At 37.5% G+C, this 23,576-nt stretch overlaps 1 protein-coding gene across 5 annotated transcripts in view; it reads right to left on the bottom strand.

Moving 5' to 3' along the window:
- Positions 1–23,255, bottom strand: part of APAF1 (apoptotic peptidase activating factor 1) — a 38,983-nt gene extending 15,728 nt beyond the window's left edge. The window contains exons 1-16 of one of the 5 annotated variants that reach the window (XM_075497648.1): positions 23,108–23,255; positions 21,031–21,172; positions 20,550–20,739; positions 19,063–19,260; positions 17,839–18,022; positions 13,777–13,889; positions 13,119–13,250; positions 12,469–12,707; positions 11,747–11,914; positions 10,767–10,898; positions 7,185–7,298; positions 6,408–6,586; positions 4,375–4,501; positions 2,151–2,276; positions 1,401–1,532; positions 277–423 (exon numbers count right to left, since the gene is read on the bottom strand). In XM_075497648.1, the coding sequence (XP_075353763.1) occupies positions 277–423; positions 1,401–1,532; positions 2,151–2,276; positions 4,375–4,501; positions 6,408–6,586; positions 7,185–7,298; positions 10,767–10,898; positions 11,747–11,914; positions 12,469–12,707; positions 13,119–13,250; positions 13,777–13,889; positions 17,839–18,022; positions 19,063–19,260; positions 20,550–20,739; positions 21,031–21,168 (2,319 nt within the window). In that variant the 5' untranslated portion in view covers positions 21,169–21,172; positions 23,108–23,255. Of the gene's footprint in view, positions 1–276; positions 424–1,400; positions 1,533–2,150; positions 2,277–4,374; positions 4,502–6,407; positions 6,587–7,184; positions 7,299–9,735; positions 9,755–10,766; positions 10,899–11,746; positions 11,915–12,468; positions 12,708–13,118; positions 13,251–13,776; positions 13,890–17,838; positions 18,023–19,062; positions 19,261–20,549; positions 20,740–21,030; positions 21,173–22,810 lie in introns of those variants that run through there. The other 4 variants (XM_075497657.1, XM_075497640.1, XM_075497667.1 and 1 more) reach the window with 4 other exon arrangements.
- Positions 23,256–23,576: the final 321 nt, after the last annotated feature.

The following is a 23,576-nucleotide window of genomic DNA, read 5'->3' as shown; positions in this document are numbered from 1 at the left end:
TCCCCACCCCTCTCACACTGTTTTCCAAGCCTATAGCCCACACTCCCTTTCTCCTACATAAAAAAAATAATTATGCATTTGACTGTTCAAGTGAGAGCCCAAAACAAGAACAGTCACTCATACAGTGTTCTCTGAAAAAAAATCAGGCCCTTTTGATTACTGTGCATCCTTCAGTTCTGTTATTCATTACTCATGAAAGTGTCAAACACTGTCTAAAATCTTAACTACATTTACAGTATAAAAACTGTCATTTTAAACAAGTCCTTCTAAATCTACCTGTTCCAGGGTGTCAGTCTCAGACAGCAAATGCAACTCCTGAGACATCCAGGAGGTCAGCACGAAAGCCTCTTTCTTCCATCTTGATATCAGATCATAACTGTATTTTACCTCCATTTTACACAAACACAAGCTCTTGCAAGACCTCTTCAGATGAGACTTCACATTACAATGAAAACACCTCACATCCTGCTAGCTGCAGCTGGAAGAGACAGTTGTCCCCCCTACTAACAATCTCACTCCTTGCTGTCTACTCCCAACAGTTCTCTTGCACTGGAACTGGGCAACTGAGCCTCTACAGGGAACTAAACAAGCAGAAAACTAATCCCACCAAACAGAGATTTTTGCCAAGTTGGCTCCTTGAACCATTACACTGCAGAATAAGATCAGCACCGCAACAAGGGCAAGAATATACAGCCAGGGCAGTGGGACCATCATCTTCAGTGCCAGTTAACTATAGGATTTGCTTAGTTGTACTGTGAATTTGCACTCTTTATTTGCTTACTTGATTCTTCTGTTTTCCCCCTTCCCTCAGATGCAGACACAGTTGCCCAGTTTCTGCTTTCTGTGTATACACACTGCCTCCCAATCTGAACAGTGCCAGCTGGTTAACCCAACAAACCTCTTGCTTTGATTATTGTTATTTTGTTAGCTTCCACCTTCATTTCTTTACTATGCCCAATCAATTTAATCAAAAAATGTACCTGCTACACTTCCATAATGCTTTTTTTTCCTAATCTTTCAACATCCAATTTTTTACATTATTAATGTCTTCAATCCTAAATTTCTGCCTTCATTTTTCTTATGCTGTTTTTAATCAGATATTTCACTCCCATACTCTCCCATTCCCATCCCACCCTCTAAAAGTCTTGCCAAAGCCCTCACCTGCATGTCCTACCAATAGAGGATTTGCCCATTCTCCTTTGCTGAGCATAAACACTCCTGTTCTGCCTTGCTGAAATCCAATTACAGAGCTGTAGTCAGTACTCTTAATCTGTTGCCATCTCTCTTCTACTAGACTCATTAAAAAACCCTTAATTTATAGTGTTTAAATATATTTATACATCAATAATTATCCTGTTATGACAAGCAGCATGATAATAGTCTCAAACTTTTCCACTTACTTTGATGAAAGTGTCATTTGAACAGGTGGCTAAAAGATACTGACCACTTCTGTTATTGAACTGGCAGCAATTGACCTGCTCTGAGTGTTCTTCATATACACACCTACAACGGCCTGTTCTTGAATTCCAGATCTAGATCGAATTGAAGGATGAAAAAGACTTTTAAATCCGTTTCCAGTACCTCATTTAAAAAAATCTGTAAACTATGCTGAAATACAGATAAAGCCCTAAAACATTCGTAATAACATCTCAAAAATGTTCTGAAGATAAAGGGAAAGCGTATATATTTACAATTAGAAACAAGGAGTTATGAGGGGAAAGGCCATAATTCACATTAGAATCTGATAAATACTGGAATTTCACCAAGGTTTTGTTACAATACTGAGGAATTAAAAATTCCAAATAATTCAAATGTAACAGAAAAAAACGATTAAAAAAAGAATTATGGATACATTCATCTCACGTTACGGATAGGATTGGACTCACACATTATGTTCTACTTAAAAAGAATCATCTCATAATACAAGCAAAATAAGCGATAATGCTGTATGTATGTTAACTTCAAGCATCTTTTACGTTACGTAACACGTGGTGCTTGTCTGTTTGTTAAGTAGTGAATTATCCACATAAGATTTAAGACAGTTAAAAAAAACTTTAGTCTTAAGAATCTGCTCTGCCTGAGTTGGTTAAAACTGAAATTAGAATTATTAATTTGAAAAAAAAAAAATTGTCTGCTCTCTATTTCTTTACCTTCACTTTTTTATCAGCTGAACAAGTTGCTACAAATTCACCATCTGCAGAGAAAGCGCAACAAAGTATTTCATCATCATGAGCACTTATCTCCAGGAGTCTCTCTCCACTTTCTGCTTTAAACACCTAAAACAATGAACAATAAAATCTTATAACTTGCACACAATTTTAAAACACAAATATGTTTGTTTTCTCTCAAATAGCTCTCTCTATATAAGCTCTTCATAAAATTGGTTTACTTTTGAAAGCATTTATAATGTCAGTGAAATTAACATAATAATTATAAAAATATTTAATTTGAGCTTCAATTTTGGAAGGATGATAGAAATTGTTAGGGAGATAAATAAGTGCAAACTGATTTTAAAAAAAGATTTCTGTATGCAATGTGTGTTTCATTAATGATTTTTTCTACCCTCACTCTTTAAGCCTAACTCCGTGTCCTTTCTCAGTATTTTTTAATAGTAACTGCAAAACAGTGTGTCTATTAACAAAATCTAAACTATTCTTAAAACTACAAATTCCAGCTTTATCTATATATGATATCCTTCTGTGGAAAGTAAGAATTTCAGCAGCAATTGATGATTTGGGGAACAAACAAGAAAAAAGTAGTGAAAAGTCATACAGGATGACACAAGTCTCAGTCTTGACCTAGTCATAGGCAATAAAAGGACAGTTGGGGAAAAGTGTCACATATTAATCAATTTCCCAAAATTCTGGGATTTAACTTTAAAAAGGAGGGGTGGGGGGGAGAGATCAGGTTTCCCTTTCCTCCTTAGGTTACATATTCTTAATTATTAAAAAAAATCACAAGGTGTTCTTTTACAGCAGCATTCAGGATACTACACGTATGAAGTCCCTGTTTTTTCCATTACTTTTTCATTGAATGGCAATATCAATGACAATGAAATGGTTGGTATTTGTTCAAATAAGAACATAAATACTGAAGTAACAGGAAATCTACATTTACAGTAAATTCTGCAGAATATCTGTTCTTAAATCAAGCAATCATTCTTTTTTTTATTTTACAGAAACAGTAGAAGTAGCCTTGAAAACTGAAAATCTTAGGCCACTATTGGAAAAAACATGAATAAGTTCAAAGTTAAACAATGAAAAAAGGATTATTGCTAGTTTTCCTATTGCTTCTTGAATGAAAGTTTAGTTTAAATGCAATGGCAATCCACAGATTTTACTTTTTTGGGTAGAAAATGAAGAGAAAAATAAGCAATCTGCAGTCTCAATAATAAGGCCATTAAGTACAGAAGCCCAGCACAGTAATTTCAGCACAGCATAAAATGAGTAAATCCACCAGGCATCTCCTTAAGTGGATGCCATGATCATAATATTGTAGAAGCCAGCAAATAAAATAAATAAATAAAAACACAATAACAACACATTACGTAGCCAAATGAACAGCAACTAAGCACCACTAATAATATTACTTGAGTACTCAACTTATCAAGCATCCAAAACAATACCAAAGGCTTGCAGAAAAGTTGTTCTTTTCCCTTACCTTTGGCTGTCTGGAATATGGATACTTTACCAGGTTACTGGCTGGCTGATTGCTAGTTTTCTTGAGAGCTGGCTGGCTCCCCTCCAGGCAGACTGCTGGCAAATTTGTATTAGTCACTTTCCTCTCTGTCTCCCCTAATCCACTTCCTAAGCACTTTGGGCCCCTTTCTAATCTAATACTGTCCTCAACTTCAGGGGTTCGTTTTTCTCCCCAGATTTATTTCTTTTGCATAAGACAATTATTAAACACTAGAAATTAAGCACCAAAGCAGCATAATATCCATTACCATCCCATGGAAATAGTAAAGCTATAACTAAAATGTCCTTCTGTTTCTCAGTTCTGTAGAAGGTCTACTGTGACTGGAAATAGCATTTTTGCAAGCAAGTATTAAATACACTGGGGTGTGTATTAATTACTAAGGCTGTGAGCTTTTCTGTATCATTAAAAGGCGTCTCACATTCACGTATTACACCGGTGAGGGTATAAACCCTGAAAGCACACAGTTTAGCTTTTGAACTAGAAGATAATTGTTACTGTTCTAAACATGCAACTTCATGTTTGTGTAATAATACATCCTTCTCAATAATTTGTCTCCAGTATGTTCTAGATCCCTAATATCTCCACATAACAGCAAAAGAAAAGCGACGGGACTGTTAACAAATGTTATCAAACTAGTACACAGCATCTCTCTTCACTCATGCATACGTATCTTACCTGAAGTGTTTTATCAGCTCCACATGATGCTATTCTTTGTTTATCCTTAGAAAAGCAGGCATGGTAAACTGCATCTCTATGTGGACGAACAACCAGACGGTAGAGGTTCTTCAAGGATTTTTTATTTCTACAGGGTAAGACAGTTGACTTCAGATGAGTAGGATTTCCTAGTGCCTTTTTATTATTCAAAATCCTCTATAAAAAGATAACACTTTTTCACACATCTTGAGCAGCAAGCTTTATAACAAACCAACCCACTATACCTTACCTCTCAGTCTTTATGCTGAAGTAATAAGGGAAACACAAATTCCAACATTCACTCAGAGCTTTTATTGCCCTCCAATATTACAGCTTAGAGATCAAGAAAGATAATGCATGAACGAGAAATTAACATGATACTTTATGGGCAAAGCTGCTGCACTGCAAGACACAGCCTTCCTAATGACATTTTTATGATCTGATATGCACTATTTCCAAATATGAATTTCTTCCTGAGAATTCTTGTTCTCCTGAAGGTTCCTTTTCAAGCTTACTCAAAAGCATTTGTATATTTGTTTAGATCTTAGTAAATTTACTTATTTTTCACAGCAATGACTCAATTCTTATCACTAGATATTTAACTAAAATCTATGACTATCACTGCATTTCAGTCAGAGATTAAGTACAGAATCTAACATACCTTCGATGACTCTTGCCTCATTTTAACAAAAACTTAGAATTAGTAGCAATCAATCATCCTGTTTAACCAGATCTTAATACAGAAAGCTGTCACTGTAATAAGATAATTTTTGGTGACGAACAGATTGTTACAAGATTAATTTTTTCCTAGAATCAAAATGAATCAATGTACTTGAAGTTTTTATCATTACCATTTTCAATCTTCAGGCTTAGCATTTAAATAATGGGTAAAACATCTCAAACAAAGTAGCTGCGCTTTAGAGTTAAAGCAATTTTTCACTGCAAAATACTGACACATCTAAGCCAACTTTTCTTTTTTTTTTTCATATTTTAATAAAGCTAAAATTGCTGTTCAAGACAGCAGTGTATTCACTTACATACCCTACAAACCATTTTTAGAACCTTTCCCTAGAATGGGAGATAAAAACATCTGTGTCTGTTCTGTTGATTTCAGTCATGTTACTCAGCACAAGTCTCCCACATCCAAGGTGAAAGCCCTGAACCACCTGGAGATTGACTCTTCTGAATTGTGCAGCTTCCAAGCATTTTGGTAGAATTCTGTTAGCTATGCAAAATGAAATAGCCAAATACTCAAAGAGAAGACCTGAATTCAAGTATGTCTGGATTAACCTGCCTGGTTATTACGATAATTACCTGACATAGAGTCATTCTGGTTTTTAACCACCAGGTACTGGAGATATCAGAACAGAAACATCAAACAGAAGAATCTAATAGAGACAGTTACGTGGTCAGATGACTACTGGACTATGTTGGAACAATGTTTATATATATATATTTTTTTTTTAAACAACTTCCAAAAATATGAAAACAGCAAAAAGTTATTTAAATAGGAGAAATTTCAAGATTGGGTAGAGATTACAAAGCCTTTTAGTATTTGCTAAATATCGCTACTTTCAAAAACTTTGCAAGTTAACACAAATGCTCTCCTTTTTAAAGTGTACATTTTACTACAAAACCTAAAAACATACTGTAACATACCCAACACTTGCACTACAATTCTAACTTTTTTCAAAAAAAAAAAAAGTATTTAGAGAAGTTTCAAAGTATCTTATTTTCATCTTCGTATAGTTCTTTAAAAGGAACAATCATTGAGTACAGAAGTGAATATATTCCTCTATTTATTTCTGTGTAATTATTACTAATTTGTGGCCTTACATATCCAGAGTTCTCCTCCTCCCACAAGTTCTTGAAAATTATTTCACTTTCTTTCCCGAGAAAAAACACAGTTCTTTAAAAAGTCCTTATATTAAACATACATTGTATTTGGTTGTACATTAAATTATTTCTTGGATCAAGGGATCAGCATTATCACCAGGTGGACTACAGCTACTTACATCCATTCCAAATAAAATGCTCCTGTTTCTCTTTGAGCATGTAGCTTGGCTTGTTGATACACCTCTGATGTCTCTGGTTGGCAAAGACCCAGCTGTATAATGTCAGGAAATGGTTGCCGTCCAAGAAGGTGCCCATTTAAAGACAGAAATTCCTGGAAGTTCTCACGTACTGTGCTATTCTATGTACAGAGCAGATAATATTTGATAATGTAGAAAGTGGATTTATTTCCTAAGCGCCCTTTGCTTTTTTAGTTTTCTATACAGCTAATAGTCTTACAGAAGCTTTTAGTTCTATTTTTCTATTTAGTTCTATTAGCAAGTACATATGATAGACTGAAATATTTTATTATCCTATTCAGGAAAGCATAGCATCCTTATTTTTCAAATAAAGGATATTGGCAACAGTGATTTACTCAATAAGAAGTCAGTGTGAAATATCAGAAAGACTATTCCAAGCGGCCAACAAAATTCTACTCCTTCTCAAAAGCAAAGTACCATATGTACTCACCATTAGTTACTGCTGTTCACCTTAGTTAATTGAGTTCCATGGTCAATTACTTGGGCACACACTCAAGTTACAACTAAGACTAAAACTGAAAACTAATTTTTCTTCATTTTTCTCTTCTCCAAGTTAAAGTTTAACTTAGTACTGTTTTTATGTTTCAGTTTTTTAAGCTTTCTATATATCTCTCATATATACATACATCCAACAAAATGCAATTAAACATGGAAAAATATATTTGGAACAGACTGATCATTTACCTTTTAGTATCATACCTTTTGATCCAGGATTGAACTATATTCTACATATTCATGAATCAGATGAGCAGGCCCTACCAATTCTGTTTTAGCTTTAATCCAATCTAGAGAAAACATAAGATCATGGAGTTCCTACAAGAAATACAAATTTAAGTTCGGAGCATGAGTTCCACAACAGAATCTACTTAAGGGGAAAAAGAAAAACACAGGAAATACATCAGGTATTTAATATGCTTCGGTACAATTGTCTCCAATTAAAAACTTAGGCAATTTCCTGTTTCCTTCATTTTCCTTGATCAGGTATGAAAATTCTGGGTATAGAAGGCTAAGCTTGTTGTTTTAATGCAAAGGACTGCTCTTTGATACAGATAGTCAGAGAAGGGATGGGGGTACAAAGCAAATCTTGACTTTTGTAGCACACAAGACCTGGTTTAAGATACAACTCTGAAAAAGCTGCTTCTAGTCCAGTCTGGCAAAGATCCCTCTGCTAATAGTGATCTGTTGTTCTTTCTAACAGATGCTGAATTTGAATGAAAGCAAAAAATCTGCTATAGTTGCATTTAACTTAAAAATGAGAAAGCTACTTAAAAGGCAATCAGAAACTGAAAATAGAATTATTAGAATAGAATACACTATTTCAGTTGGAATGGACCTACAATGATCATCTAGTCCATCTGCCTGACCCCTTCAGGGCTGACCAAAAGTTAAAGCATGTTATTAAGGGCATTGTCCAAATGCCTCAAACACTGACAGGCTTGGGGCATTGACCATGTCACTAGGAAGCCGTTCCAATGTTTGACCACCCTCTCGGTAAAGAAATGCTTCCTAATGTCAAGTCTGAACCTCCCCTGGTGCAGTTTTGAACCATTCCCACAAGTCCTATCACTGGATACCAGGGAAAAGAGATCAGCACCTCCCTCTCCACTTCCCCTCCTCAGGAAGCTGTAGAGAGCAATGAGGTCGCCCCTCAGCCTCCTTTTCTCCAAACTAGACAAGCCCAAAGTCCTTAGCTGCTCCTCATAGGACATTCCTTCCAGCCCTTTCACCAGCTTTGTTGCCCTCCTCTGGACGCATTCAAAGACCTGACCATCCTTCTTAAATTGTGGGGTCCAGAACTGCACACAGTACTCAAGGTGAGGCCGCACCAATGATGAATACAGCGGGATAATTGCCTCTTTTGACCGGCTGGTTATGCTGTGTTTGATGCAGCCCAGGATGCGGTTTGCCCTCCTGGCTGCCAGGGCACACTGCTGACTTGTATGGAGCCTGCTGTCGACCAGCAACCCCAGATCCCTTTCTGCAGGACTGCTCTCTAGCCACTCCTCTCCCAACTTCTACTTGTGCCCAGCATTACTCTGTCCTAGGTGCAGAATCTGGCATTTGGACTTGTTAAATTTCATCCCATTAATCATTGCCCAACGCTCCAATCTAGATCCCTCTGCAAGGCCTCTTGTCCCTCAAGAGTTGACAGCACCTCCCAGTTTGGCATCATCAGCAAACTTGCTAATGGTGCATTCAACTCCTGCATCCAGGTCATTGATAAATATATTGAACAGAACTGGCCCCAGAATTGAACCCTGAGGAACACCGCTGGTGACTGGTTGCCAGCCAGATGTAGCCCCATTTGCTACAACCCTTTGAGCCCTGCCATTCAGCCAGTTCTTCACCCAGTGCACCATGCACCTGCTCATCTCACAGTTGGACAACTTGTCCAGAAGGATGCTGTGAGAGACAGTATCAAAAGCCTTACTAGAGTAAGTCCAGACAAAAGTCCAGAAAAAATACATCCACCACCTTCCCTTCACCCACTAGGTGGGTGACCTTATCATAGAAGGATATCAAATTAGTTAAACAGGACTTTCCTTTTGTGAACCCATGCTGACTGTGCCTGATGATTGCATTATTCTTTAAATGCCTTTCAATAGTACCCAGTATAACCTTCTTCATGATTTTTCCAGGAACTGAGGTTAGACTAACAGGTCTGTAGTTCCCTGGGTCTTCCCTCACGCCCTTCTTGTAAATTGGAATAACATTGGCTAGCTTCCAGTCAGCAGGGACCTCCCCAGACTCCCAAGACCTTTGGTAGATGATCGAGAGGGTCCTGCCATAACATCCAGTAGCTCCTTCAGTACTCTGGGATGAATCCCATCAAGCTCCACCAAGTCCCTTACAATTTCAGTGTCCACAAATGGAAAGTCACTGTTCCCACACTCATGGTCCTCCGAGTCAGGGGACCGGGCAGCCCAAGGTCTGTCAGCATTATTAAAGACTGAGGCAAAAAAAAAAAGCATTGAATGCCTCCACTTTTTCTTCATCCCTATTAGTCAGATGGCCACCTTCAACAAGTACTGGTCCAATGTTTTCTTTAGACCTCCTCTTGTTATTAACATACTTAAAAAAGCCCTTCTTGTTAAAATAACATACTTGCTAGGATCAGAAAAACTGCTTAGAGACAACACTGCACAGGCTCAAAGCATATTCCAATTTAAAATCAGTAAATACCATAAGGATTAAAAGATTATCATAGTTAAACAAAGAAAAATAATACCTACCATCTTTATTAGCCTTCCAACAAACAGAAATCATGTCTAAATAATGAGAAATAAGTAATATAAAGAGTGTAAACTCTGGGAAGCATACAGTCATAATGAGACAGGCTAAAGAACTCTCAGAAGCTAATTCTACAAAATGTAGAAAGGCTAATAATAAAAACATTTTTCCAATACATTGAATTTAAAGAGACTGAGATAATGAAATAAGTATGATCCAAAAAAACTAGATTTGTAGCCCACATTAATTATGAAGGTTCCTATAAGTACACAAACTGTATTTGATATGATGAGTCAGATGAACCATCTCAGAAGAGGTTCAACTGAAAAGGTTTGAGTACGTGTGAAATAAAGCAATTAGCAACCAGGACCAAATGTTATTCAAGGCAAGAATTCTAAAGACATTCAAGTGAAACTACTGAGGTATTAATCTTGCTGCATGATTTGCGTTTTATACTAGCTCAGTACCCAAAGAACTGTAGGTGGCAAAAATGACAGCAATTTTTTAAAGGCACCAAAGCAATCCTGGGAATGAGAGGTTTGTCCATCTAACTCTTGCTACCTTTTTTATGGCTGTTGAAATCTGGTAACGCAGAGAATGAACTTTTACCCGTAAATCAGTATGACATAAGAGGAAAAAACTAAGAAGACTTCTGTAGAAAAAAGTAACTAATCCAATCGAACTCTCTGAAGAAACCAATTTACTTGTATTACCATACACTAAAGTGAGCCTGGGTTTTCAAAGAAGTTTAGAGAAGATTTCTTATAAAAGCTTCTTCAAAAGGAACAGAAAATCAAAGCTATTATGATACAAAATAAGAAATGTTCTCAAAAACTGGTTGAAAAGACAGGACACAAAGGGTAGCAATAAAGTAGTTTTCATAATAGACAGTGATTATCAGTGGAGTCCCTAAAGGACTCTATGTTGAGTGTTTACCTATCTGCACAAAAGCCTGGGAGAAGAGACATTCAAACGGGAAAAAGCCTCGGGGGAACGGCAGGGGTAAGGGTGGGTCGAGAAGGGAAACAGAGGACACCAGTCAGAACTCACCTTCTGCATGTTGGCACCAGCCATGTGATACGCTAGAAAGTTATACCAGTACATGCAATCCTCTTGAGATGGAACAGGCGTATTAAGTTTGTAGTACTTCTTGTACTGATTTACTACATTTTTATGTAGCTCCTGCATCATGAATCAAAACACACTTTCAGTTAATACTATACCAAGGTATGGACTGGTTTCAGTATTGATGAATTATAATTATTATTAATATTACATTGTGTATCATATTGAGGAATAATAATATTATTATTATTTCTCAATAGTTATGTGTCAACAAATGAAATAAGAAAAGCTTACCTTCTAAAACTGTACACTTAACCTAATTTATTGCTTAAAACTCCAGAAACATTCTCTGGATATTAAAATACAGAAAAGCAAGCTGTTAACCTTCCTTCTTAGGTTGAGAACAGCTGTCAAATCACTCTTCATATTAAATATGGGTAGCCAACAGAAAAACACCCTCACATATGTAGATCTAAAGCAAGTCTAAAAACTTGCCTTTTCTTTGTATCTACTCTTTCTGCCCAGTCCTTCAGAACTGATAAATTTATTGGGCCCAACTTACAGGTCTTCTCCCTGAAAGTATTGCCTTAAATTGAAAAAAAGGAGTAAAAAGCACTTCTCTGTATTAAAGAAGAAACTTCTTATTCTGGTAGGGTCTTGATGCCTTTGGAATCATCAGTGGAACATTCCATCTCCTGCTGGAAATGTCTTTGACAGAGAAATAATGGATATAGAGTCTTTTCTCAGTTTAGTTTCTTGGCTCCAAATGGAACCATCACGAAATCACTCCATGATTTCAAATAAATGGTTGAAAATAAATTTTTTTGATTAGTTAGCATTAAGTTTAACTGCATTGTGGACCTATTCTATGAGGCTACTCTGGATACTATTTAACAGAGGAGCATTTTCTGAAGAATGCCCAGCTTTGGAGAGTAAAGTTAAAAGTAGCTTAGTCAATACCCCACCTGAATCTGGTTGCGATTCTTCTCTGTAAGAAAGTCAAGTTGAAGATCATGTAAATAATAATGGAATGACTTCCCATTACGATCACAGAACAATAGAGATTTGTTAACAAATTCCTGTAGTATATCTTCAACTTCTTCAGTTTCCATATCCCAAAGAATACAGAGAACCTAAAAAAGCACATTAAGACAGAGAATAATCAGAAGTAAGGGGTAATATGACTTGTATGAATATCATAAAAGGCTATCAATTAACTGACAACAAAACACATGCTAACAAATACAGACAGGTTAGAAATGGTAATAAATTCAGTAAGTTACCAATTCTTCTGTACCAAACTATAGGACAGATAACACAAGTTATCCCATCTTTTGTCTATTTATGCTGATTTATTGTGGTCATATCTTTTTCTTAAAGGAGACAAATTTCACATAACAGTTTCTAAGCCTTCAGAGAGCTCAATTACAATCTAACTAAAGAACTATATACGGAACACACATTAAACTCACCTTATGAATACATTTATTCAGTTACAATTTTTTAGTTTCACTACTGACAATAACAGTCATGACACAATAATGGACCTGACCTACAAAATCTAGCAATTACTATTAAGTTACATACAACATAAGTTATACACACCAACTATAAATTTTATGACTTCTTTAAAGTTATTGTTTGTATCTCACTAAAAACAATGAGATTTCTCCATTGCTGTTATTACCTTGGTAGGTACTTTAACATCTTTTGGAAGGATAGAGAGGTCTTTATAGTAGTCTTTATAGTTGTCATTCAGTTGCTCAACACTTATGGACATTGCTTCATCAAGGGCTTCATAATCATAAGAAGAAGATTTTCTTATTCTTTTAAACTGCTTATTCTGCAGCTGTTTGAGATAGTATTCCCAACGACTAGGGAAGTCTCGTAATAACGCACCTATCAAGGATATCACAAGAGGAGAACCTGAAGGAAAAGATTAATTTAAATCTTAGAGGTTTTTAAGGAACACAATCCAATAGTTTAGTCAAGTGGTTGAATAAATCAGGTAATTTTCCCAATACATTGATCAAAATCTTGAGGTGTGGAGAACAGACAAACAAAACATGTCATCCATGTAGACATCTGCAAACTTATCAAATTTAAGTGTAATAGGGGGGCGGAAGGAAGATACACTGAAGAAAACTACTCAAAAAATCAACATGAGACACTTCTATTTAGTCTAAGAAAAAACAAAAAGCATTTAACAAACACTTGTGTTTTATTTAAGGTATACAATATTAAAGAACATTCCCTCCTCTTTCTAGGTCAAAACCTAGAAGAAAAAAAAAAAATACATTTAGTGGTAAATGGTATGTTAAAGGGCGGCAAGTATACCTTTGCATTCCCTTACAAGGCAGTTAGCTTGTTCTGGCAGTTCTGATATTTTCATATTCACGAATAGGGATAAAATCTCCAGTCCTTTCTCATGTGCTAGTCCACTTTCCACGTGAACCTCATATTTATTGCCTAGACATAGAAACACAGAAAAAAATTAAAAGAACGTAAAAAATCCTATGGAAATGGAGAGTGTTTTCCAAGTAAATTCAGGAGCAAAGGACCTGGCTTATGATTTTATGCATAGTACTTTATATGCTTAGTACGAAGAAGAGTATAAATTCTACTTATCAGAATCAAGTTTGCATTAGACAAAAAAATTAGACTATAATCTAATAATTACAAATGCATTATGGGCATGTCGTAGCAGTGACTGCTTAATAGCGTAGAGATAATCAGTCTAACACCAGCAGTGTCACACAGGTTAATTTATCCTATTGAGAATCATTGCACTTTTCAATGTAGACATTCAACTTTCAGGATAACATATAACATCTATTTCACAAAGAGCATAAAGTCTTACAGAGAAGAATGAAAACTTTGCCACTTGTGCACGAGTTAATAGACAGATTCTATCAGATTCTTTTAAAAGTTCACAAGAACAAACTGCATACATATACACACACAATCTACAGTGCAGGAGGAAACTCTTCCTTACCAGCCACAGCATCTGTTACACTCCTGTCCCTGCTGGTGATAAGAACCTGACATTGACTATCAAATGCTTTTAATACCCAGGAATCCCAAATGTCATCCAGGACCAAAAGAGATCTAGTGCAAGAAGAAATATTGCAGATTTCAGATCAACTATTAGTACTAAAATACAGTATTTCATTTTAATAATGAAAGAACATTTTCAGAATTTACAATGTATCACTGCATAATTGTTTATATTAATGTGCAAAATATCTCAAGAGGGCATTAAACACTGTGCAAGAAAGCTGAACGCAAGTATCTAAAAAAAAAAAAATTTTTACCATTTATTGCTTTATAGCAATAACTACAATTGCAGCATAAACAATAAAGTTTTGACAAATATTTCCATCAGTAGATGCTAGGAAAAACAAATCTTTACTCTGTTTTTCATGTCATCAGATACCATAAATGAAGAAAAAAGTTGTACAGGACTAGATAACAACTCTGCTTGACAGAGGCTAGTGATAAGCTTTGTGGGAGAAACCATTTCAGTTTCCTTTTGACTTGAGAGATTTCAGTTTTGTTCTTGTATCTTCAGAAAGCTATATGAGACTAATCCTCTTGTGAAGGAATTGTCTTGGATGATGAGGTTCTTTTTACATAAACAACATTTTATAGTGACTACATATTCAAATCCTATGGCTAGTCATGTTTGTAGGTTACTACATGGAATCTCACCGGAATAATGTATAGTAGACTTCCCTACACCTGCCTATATCTGACAAAGAAGTTACTGAAAACTGTTTTTAAAAGGTTGGTTCCAAGGGAGCAAGGAGTCAAAAAGATTGGTTGGCAAGTAAATTTATGAAAAGAAATACCAGTTGTTTGCATTCTGTGTGTTTTGTGGAGGAAAAAAAGTTATTGAAACCCAATCCTGTAAATTGCTTACATTTTCTGCCTTTTTTTTTTTAAAGGGATGGAGTTTTCAGCTACACTAATCATCGGTTAAATCGTCCAATTCCCACTGAAGCATGCCATGACTCCTGCATTTTTCTTCAGCTAAATGAGGCTTATGCCATCAATGCCTATAAATAAGGATTTTACCCTTCATAAACAAGTGCATACACATTATACCACATTTTCAAAGTTGCATATAAGTATTGGATACCCATATTTCATTTTTACACAACTACTCTATTAACACTCTTTTGATAAATCAGAGGGTTTACAAGAATACTATTCTAGCCATAAATGACTAATTATGTGGTAATTTCACACTTGAAAATATGTTGGGCAGCATGAATTACAGGTTGATTTTATATTTTTAATTAAGCTGAGAACTTCAAAATCCTCCCAGTCTTTTGGTACCAGTGACTTTCTTCCCCAACCACACCAACAAATCTTAAATCCTAATCAGGATTATTAAAAAAAAAACAAAACAAAAAAAACCCCAAAAAAACAACAACCAACCAACAACAAAAAAAACCCCAAACAAAAAAAAAACAAAACCCAAAACCCCCAAAACTGTGACAACAATCACAGGAGATTTAAATCTTAGATTTCTTACATTAAAGAATATCATAGCTTCAATTTCTTCAACCACAATCCAACAAAATACATAATGCTATTTTGCTCTGAAAGTTTTCATTTGACTAATACTTTAATCTCAAGAAATATACTGGATTCACAGTTTGAATCCTTTGACTAATACCTTATTCCCAAGAAATGTATCTGAATCTGGGTTGACTATCTGAATCCAGAAATAGCTGAAATGACTTTTTGTTACCAAAGAGAATTCCAGTGCAGAGCAAGCTCCACAAGCCGCAGAACTAGTGAAGCTTGGTTTCCAATACACTTGCACCATATGAACCTCCCTCTCCAGTACATTCCTCTCTACGTCTTCCCGTGCCCACTATGATTTCCTAGATAACCCATCATCAGCGAGACTTTCACTTTGTTCTTACAATGTTCTCACATATACCTAACTGGGCAGGATGCAGCACAGGCTGTAGCCTGTTCCCAGCTCACGTATCCAAGCTGGCCAATTAGCAAGACAACAAAATATTTTCCTTCAATTCATTCTGTATACTCCTTTTCACCACTGAAGGCACCTACTTGGATTTCTCTTCTTTATCCAACTGTCAATTTTCTTCAACTTACAGAATTTTCAAAGGTACAAAGTTCCTACCTTTAGAGTCAATTTTGGCAATATGCTCAAAGTGTTTAGGACAGAGGACGACAAAGGAAAGGATAAACAGGACTATGATAAACAGTGTGATCACATTAATGTCGTTTCAAAATGGTGAAGAGCAGTCAGACTAGAAAAGTTTTGTAATCAATTCTTGTCTGTTTTCCTTGAGGTGCAGTCATTCTCTGCAATACGCCTATCTAACATCTGTTACTTTATCTTGAAACAGATTAATGAAAATTGCCAGGTCAACAGCATCCTTCACGAGATATCTGGCAGTCTATAAGGAAGACACTGCCACAGCTGGCATTGAAATGCCTTCAAATAAAATCAAGTGCCTAACTGTTTCCAAAGCTGGCATTTTCTCTTTTCCCCTTAGTTTCCTCAGCATACAGGTGCTCTTTTCCCAAAACACAGTAAGTATCTCTTAAATGATTCATTTGTACACTACAAACAACATAGCATAGCACAGTATATTAACCATGTTAGGCTGTCATGTTACTTGGCTATACAGTAGCTGCCCAATTCTAGAACAGTTCATGAAGCCATGGGGAAATAGTGCACAGTTCTCCCTTCTACTCAGAATAGACTTTAAGGCTGTGCATGAATGAAACATCCAAATTCTTCTGTATTGAAGAGTTTGTTTTGTTTGTTAATGAACAAAATATAACAAGAATTGTGTCAATGGAGACAAACACTTAACATATTTCAGGGAAACCTGCACTTTCAGTTGAAAGTGTCTTGTTTGCGCTTTTCATATAAGACTTCCACAAAAAAAGAAAGATTTCTTGTGGAGGGCCAGACAGTGTTTTTCAAATCTTTTATTTGCAAGAAAGATTTTTTTTTTCCCCTGTACAAAAATGCCAGTATTCTTCTACTCTGTGTCGTCTATAAAGATCACAAGGTTGGAGTATTATTCCTGAGATATCTCACTCAGTTGCAGGCTTGTTTAGTTTAGTACAGATTTTCCCAGAGTAATGAAATCCTCAACAAATAACAAAAACTATTGCTCAAAGATGAAAAAAAGCCATGCAGTGACTGAAACACTGCTTGATTAAATCAAGTCACTTTTCCTGAAGTTTGAAAGCAATTGGTTTCTTGGCAATAATTGATCATATCATGAAAACCTGCTTTCACTTTGATAACTCTAGACCAAACACTTTAAAAAGACATCAGCTGTTCCAGAAAGGAAAAATTTTCTGCAGCGATACATATCCTTTTACTGCTGTATGATCCTCACACATCAGTGAAGCATTCTACGTACGCAATGAGAACACTGAAAGTTAGAGCAATTCTTATTTCCAACTGTTCATTCCCAACCTTCACTATTCAACAACTAATAATTTTTCAAGTGAATGTGACTTCTGCACAGCTGGTTAACATATTTTGTTAACAGAAGCCTTATTAGCCTACTAATTATACTCATATCCAGGACAAGCCTACAATGTGTCCCTTAAGTTACTCCATTAAAAAAAAAATTTAAACAGGGACAGAGTTATACTATCTATATTATACACCTGCCTCTAGCAACTATATACCCTTCAGCTTTTGTACACTTATCTGAACTTATTTATTCTTTTATCACATGCAAGTCAGTAATTTAGAAAATTTTAACAGGAACCACTACACAAGAATTAAAATTCTAGAAGTATTGTTAGCTTAACCTTGAATAACACTTCCCAATTATCTACACTAAAACAGAAAAAGGGAAAGCAAAAAGTGGAAGAGTTAGGAAGTTGTTTTTTTTTTAAAAAAAAAAAAAAAAAAAAAAAAGGCAACAGCCCCCCCCCCCCCCCCCCCCCGAAACACGTAACCACAACACAGACGCCTTAGACCAAAGTTACTCTGCAAAGTTTTATCAGTTAAAAGAACAGTGTTTCATTTTACTGACATCACCTGGGATATTTGCGTAGCATCAGCAAACGAAGACGATCTTTAGCCTCCTCAATGTTAAGTGGTGGCCTTTGTGAAAGAGTAGAGTCATTTTCTAATCTACTACAGAGATTCTGAAGTTTTATCAGGAGCCCTGCTTTGTCCTGTTTTCCAACAGAGATCCAGTGAACTCCTCCTGGAAAGTAATCTAACAAGAAAAGCAATATTAATTATGTTGTACCTTTAAAATCAGAAATATTTAATAGTAGCTTACAATAGCAATCAATAACTCAATTTCAATTAAAATATAAAACTGTAAAGTCTATTGCAAGCCAACCTTGCAACTCTACCATTAACACAGAAGGATGGTTCTACAAGACCACTATTTTTTATTTTTAAAGGAACAGGCTCTGTAGGGCAAGTTACCACAGAGAATTCACACTGCCACTGATGCTGTCATCCCTCCCCTCTACATGCCTTCCTGCCTGTCCCTCAACAACCCCTTCTGCATCCATCTTCCTGCTAGTCTGACTTAGCATGTACATTTTTCACTCTCTACTACTGCAGGAGTTCAGAGTCTGAGATGTGAAAATTATCCCAAAACAGTGTACAAGACGGCATCTAGAAGAGTCAGCTGCAGCAGAAGATGCTGTAGCTTGTATCCCTACCTCATGTTTTCTAGTACCTGAGCCCCACTTTCGTCTCCCAGTGTCCTATGGGGGGGGGGGGGGGGGGGGGGATGATGATCATTAAATGGTTTTATTTATGATCTGCTTTAAGCTAAAGTGATACTAGAGTAATCACTCCACAAACACCTTCCATTATTAAAACATATGCAAAAGTTAGAGCAAGGTTTTTTAAACTGACGTACCAAGGGGAAGAGTCTGAGGACTTAACAACAAATGCCCAAAAGGAATATAAACTAAATATGGTTATTTTGAACTAACAGAAATAACAATTTCAAGTTAATTAAGGATGTATCTACTCTCACAAAACAAAGCAGACTCCAAAGTGAAAAGCTATTCAGAATCTTTTCCCATAAATTAGTAAAATATTTAGTGCTCCTAGAGCACTTAATGGTTATGAAAGCTGTAGGTTGCAAGCAAATATTTCAAAAACACCTAAGGAATTTAGAAACCTAAATCCTAAATTACTTTCAAGATGACATAAGATACTTTGCCATATATGTCCAACACGCGTATACCTGTAGTAATTTTTATATAAATATAGACATTTTTCTAAAAGTACCTTCCAAGAGCTGATGATCCCTTAAAGCTTCTGCTGTTAAAACAGTCTTCCCACAACCTGCCATTCCATAAACTGTAACCCAGCCTGGATCACCTCCCAAGCAGCAGAGTTTCTGTTTAATAGCATCTACCAGTTTTGGTCGAGTGACAAACACAACTGGTCTCTGTGGTACACCTCCTTCGCAGAGAATTGTCTTAACTAAAGTTAAAAACAAGAAACGTGAAAATAAGAAGTAATTTATAAATGTGATGCCTCTTCAAACCAAACCAAACAACTCCCCAGCCCAAATAACTAGTGGGCTCCTCCCCCCCCAAACTTGTGTCCCATACAAATGCTCCAAAAACTACTGGACTTACAACACTAAATAGCAAAAAAATATTGCTTTTTGGAAATAAATTACTTAACAGGTAACTAGCTTCCCACCTAAAATAGTGTCCCAATTAATAACTACATTTTCTGCAAGCTAGTTACATCAATCCCTAGAATTGAAAAGAGAATTAACAGCTCCAGTAGAAACTGTGGCAAACAAACAGAAGAGCTCAATATTACAACGCCCAACTGTCAAGTCACTTTCTCAGCCAGAATTTACTGCCCCAATGGATGCAGCGGAAAAGAAAGCATGTTGTGTAAGGCTTTTACTTTGTATTTAACAGCACAGCACTGTGGTCCAAGCAAGACTTCCTTTAATTTGAGCTCAGATAGCATGACTTGCAATAAAGCAGGTAAAGCATAGCAGGAAAGGAAATGTGCACTTTATCTGTTTGCTGCTGGCCACAAAGTGGCCATATGCAGTGCCATATTATATTGATAAGCTTTGGGAAATCTTACTCAAGTAATCAAAATTCCACGTGTCTATGACATCTCTTAAAATGTAGAGTGACAGTAAATACAGCATTTAGTCATGTGCAGTTAGAAGGTTCTTCCCATTAGAAACTACCAACTTATTTCATGTCAATCAAAGATGATACTGATGACAATGTAGGTAGAAGTTAGGAACTTATGTAGGGTAACTAAAAGATCTGGTGGGGAGAATTAAGCAACCTAATAACTAGATCAACTATTGGAATGTAGGCTGAGAGATTACAGAGTACTCTTAAAGAGAAATGTCCGAATTTTGGAGGCTACAACTTTTTATGTTAGATTCAACTTCTTTAACACATACAAATAAGAGTCTTTTTCACGTACAACAAAAATGTTACAATTTAGAGAAATCCGAGAGAGCTTCAGGTTTCCCATCTTTTAAAATAAACATTACTAAATATGAACATTTTCAAGATGACCTACAAAAGTCATAACTGTTGTAACTCTCCTGCCATATTAAATACAGGAAATAAAGAAATACTGACTACACCGCTACCAAAACAAGTGAATGTGCCAACTACTCCTTTTTCATTGGAAAGGGGTATTATAGATAGTCACTTAGTAAGGAATAAACAACACAACTTGTCTTTACTTTCAAGCACAGGGACTGCTGTAGTTATACTGACCGTATGAAGTCATTCCATCCATTGAACTCTTTCCATTACCAGAGGAGAAGGCAGGGATGCCATCCTGAAGAAGAGCAGCAAGATCTCTGTACCCTTCATGAAGCAGTGCATTATAAAAGGATCTATATGAATTATTATCTTTTGTAAGAATAATGTTTATTAGCGTAGCTGCTCGCTCCTTCTGTGTATTCTAGAAAAACATTAAAAGAGATGTTATAAAAAACTGAGAGACCTTAGAAATCATCTAATCTATCACTCTGTCAATTATAGACTGTGTTTATAGCCTTCAACTGTGAAATAGCCTTCAACTTGACCAAGGCCTTAACTCAACCTTATGAAATGTGATAAAAACTGCATGCTAGGCATATGCCTAAGAATTTGCTAAATCCAGGAATGATATAGACAGGAAGTATTATTTTTAAAAAGAACGATAAAACGTGAGCAGACTAGGAAAATAAAAAACAGTAAAAGACAGTTCTACCTGTTGTTTCACTTTCTCCTCCTCCTGTAATGTCAGCACTTCATCAGAAATCATATGATCCATAATATAAGAGGTCTTGATGTCTTTTTCCAACGCTTGGCGATTGGTAAGTAAACAATTTCTACTCTTCACATCCATATTTCTTCAGCGTTTAAAAAAAAAAGTCAAGGCAGAATCAGAACATAACTTATAAGTACAAGGAAAAGAGTTTTAAAATAGCTTATGAATTTTGGTTTTAAAGTCAGAAAAAGTAGCAGAGCAGCTGCATTAGTGGAAAATACAGTGAAGTTTCAGGCAAGCTTATACTACAAACTGCAGAAAGCTAAAAAATGTAGGGTTTTTCACTTTCTGTCTTGACAAAGAGACTTTCATACTATTGTTATATGAATTTAATTACACTGTTTATGACCCACTAGTTCAGCTTGGCTGGACAGTCCAGTATCATCAAGAAAACACTGGGAAAATCTAGTATCATTCCTTTTCAACAGAGTAAAAAAAGGCATATTAATAGTTAAGTTGTAATAGTTCACAAGCTACTGTGAATATGAATAGTATTCTTGAAATATTATTTAGATGCCATGTGCTATTATGTTTAATAAAATCATCTAGCTGAGCATTATTACAATTAATCTGACTACAGTATTTCTCTGATTGCTCCACTTGGAGGCATATAAAGCAGGTATAAAAAGAATTTCAGTCTTTAACAACTAATTAGACTCATAGTAAAACTCTTATGCTCACTAAATGAATGGAAGTTTTCATTAAAAAAGCAGATATGTACTGCTAATTTGTGGAGGGGAAAAAAAATCTGAGTCCTTTTCCACATTCCTATGAATTTATGCTTATGAACACTTGCAGAACTAAAGAATCACAGTCTGTGCAAGCTTCTCATACACCAGGAACTTGCTAAATGTCCCTGTGAAAAGTCTTCTCCCCTCCCGCTACACCCCTCAAATTTTTTAAATCCTTGGATCATGTGATTGGGACAACAGGATGAGAAAGAGGATTGGTCTCATGGCTGACAGCACTGGACAGAATTGCAACAGAAAATAAACTCCCTGTGTACCAAATCCCACGAAATAAACTCAACTTTGTCTCCAACTCCAGGACTCCATACAAGTACACTTGGATCTCGACACACAATGGAAGATGGAGCACCCAACACAGCCAATGACTGAGCTATACTTTCCTTTGTCAGTATCTGATACACAACTATAAATTTGCGTTCTTCCTCTATGTCATTAAAAAAAAAATTGCCTGAAGACAATATAAGGTGAAAACTATTGTCCACCATGTAAAGGTTTTTCAGTACTGATCAGCTGCCCCTGAGAGTCCCTAAGAATCAAAATGATCTCTCCGATCACACTCCTGCGCAACAACCGAAGGCTCCGTAGGCTTCTCTGCAGAGCAACTCTGCAGCTGCCTGCAGAAGTGTTCACCTTTTCCTTCACTCCCTCCTTCAGGAGCCGGGTAGATGCAGAACAGCTGCCTTTGGATAAGCCCGCGATGGAATGCCTCTTCCGCCGTACTGACAGAATTTCCTATTTTCACTGAAAATTGTGTGGTTAGGAAAGTCTTCCACCCTACCTTCACCCCACCGCACCGCTTCGGAAGAGGACATGAAAGCCCTCCGCTACTCCCAGTCCAAAAACGTCCACGTTAATAATAATAATAATAATAATAATAATAATAATAATAATAATAATAATACAGGTAAAGCAACTACAAAAAGAAAGCACGCCACAAACGCAAGCCACAAACACACAAAACAAGGGGTTACCTCACACCCAGACACGCCTCACCGGAGCCGCCGTTACCAGCCACAGGCAGAACGAAACAGAAAGCGGAGCGCTCAGACCAGCCGCCCGCCGCCGACCCTCACCCCGCCGGGCCGGGGTCCTCTGCCCGTCCCCCTCCGCAACTTTCCCCCCGAGGCGGGGGGTGCAAGCCGCCTCCGCTGCGGCGGGCTCCGGAGCCGTGGGCTGGAGTCAGCCTCAGGGGCGCCGCGGCGAAACCGCCCGGGCACGGCCCTTCCTCGTCCCCTGCCCCTGCCCCCGTCTCCGCCACGGCCGCTCACCTGGCGGGCAGCGCGGCGCCGTCAGGAGCCGCCGGCAACAAGTTCTCGCCTCGCCCTGAGGAGAAGCCGCTACCCCACACCGGGGAAGCAGCGCACCGCGAGCACTTCCTCCTTCCGGGCCCGGGGGCGGGAGAAGGGCCGGGCCGCGCCGGCCCGCTGCCCTCCCCGGCGGCCGGCAGCAGCCCGGCCCCCGCCTGCCCCGCGCGGAACAAAGCCCAGCGCTTCCGCGCCGGCGCAGAGCCGCGGAGGCTCGACTGCCTCGGCGGAGCGGCGGCGGCGGGAGCGCGCCTGACGTGGCGCGCCGCAGGCTGAGGGAGCGGTGGTGGCTGCCAACGGCTGCAACGGGCGAGGCACCGGCCCGGGCCAGAGGTGGGGCTGCGGGGCGGGTAAACGTGGTAACGGCCCTCCCCGCCTTGCAGCTGAGGGTACGGAGGGTAGCTCGGCGGAGCGAGCGTGGCAGCGGCTGGAG

This window comes from Mycteria americana, chromosome 1, assembly GCF_035582795.1.
Source record: "Mycteria americana isolate JAX WOST 10 ecotype Jacksonville Zoo and Gardens chromosome 1, USCA_MyAme_1.0, whole genome shotgun sequence".
In the NCBI taxonomy this organism is placed as follows: Eukaryota; Metazoa; Chordata; class Aves; order Ciconiiformes; family Ciconiidae; genus Mycteria; species Mycteria americana.
This window is presented reverse-complemented; position numbering and strand designations above follow the sequence as displayed.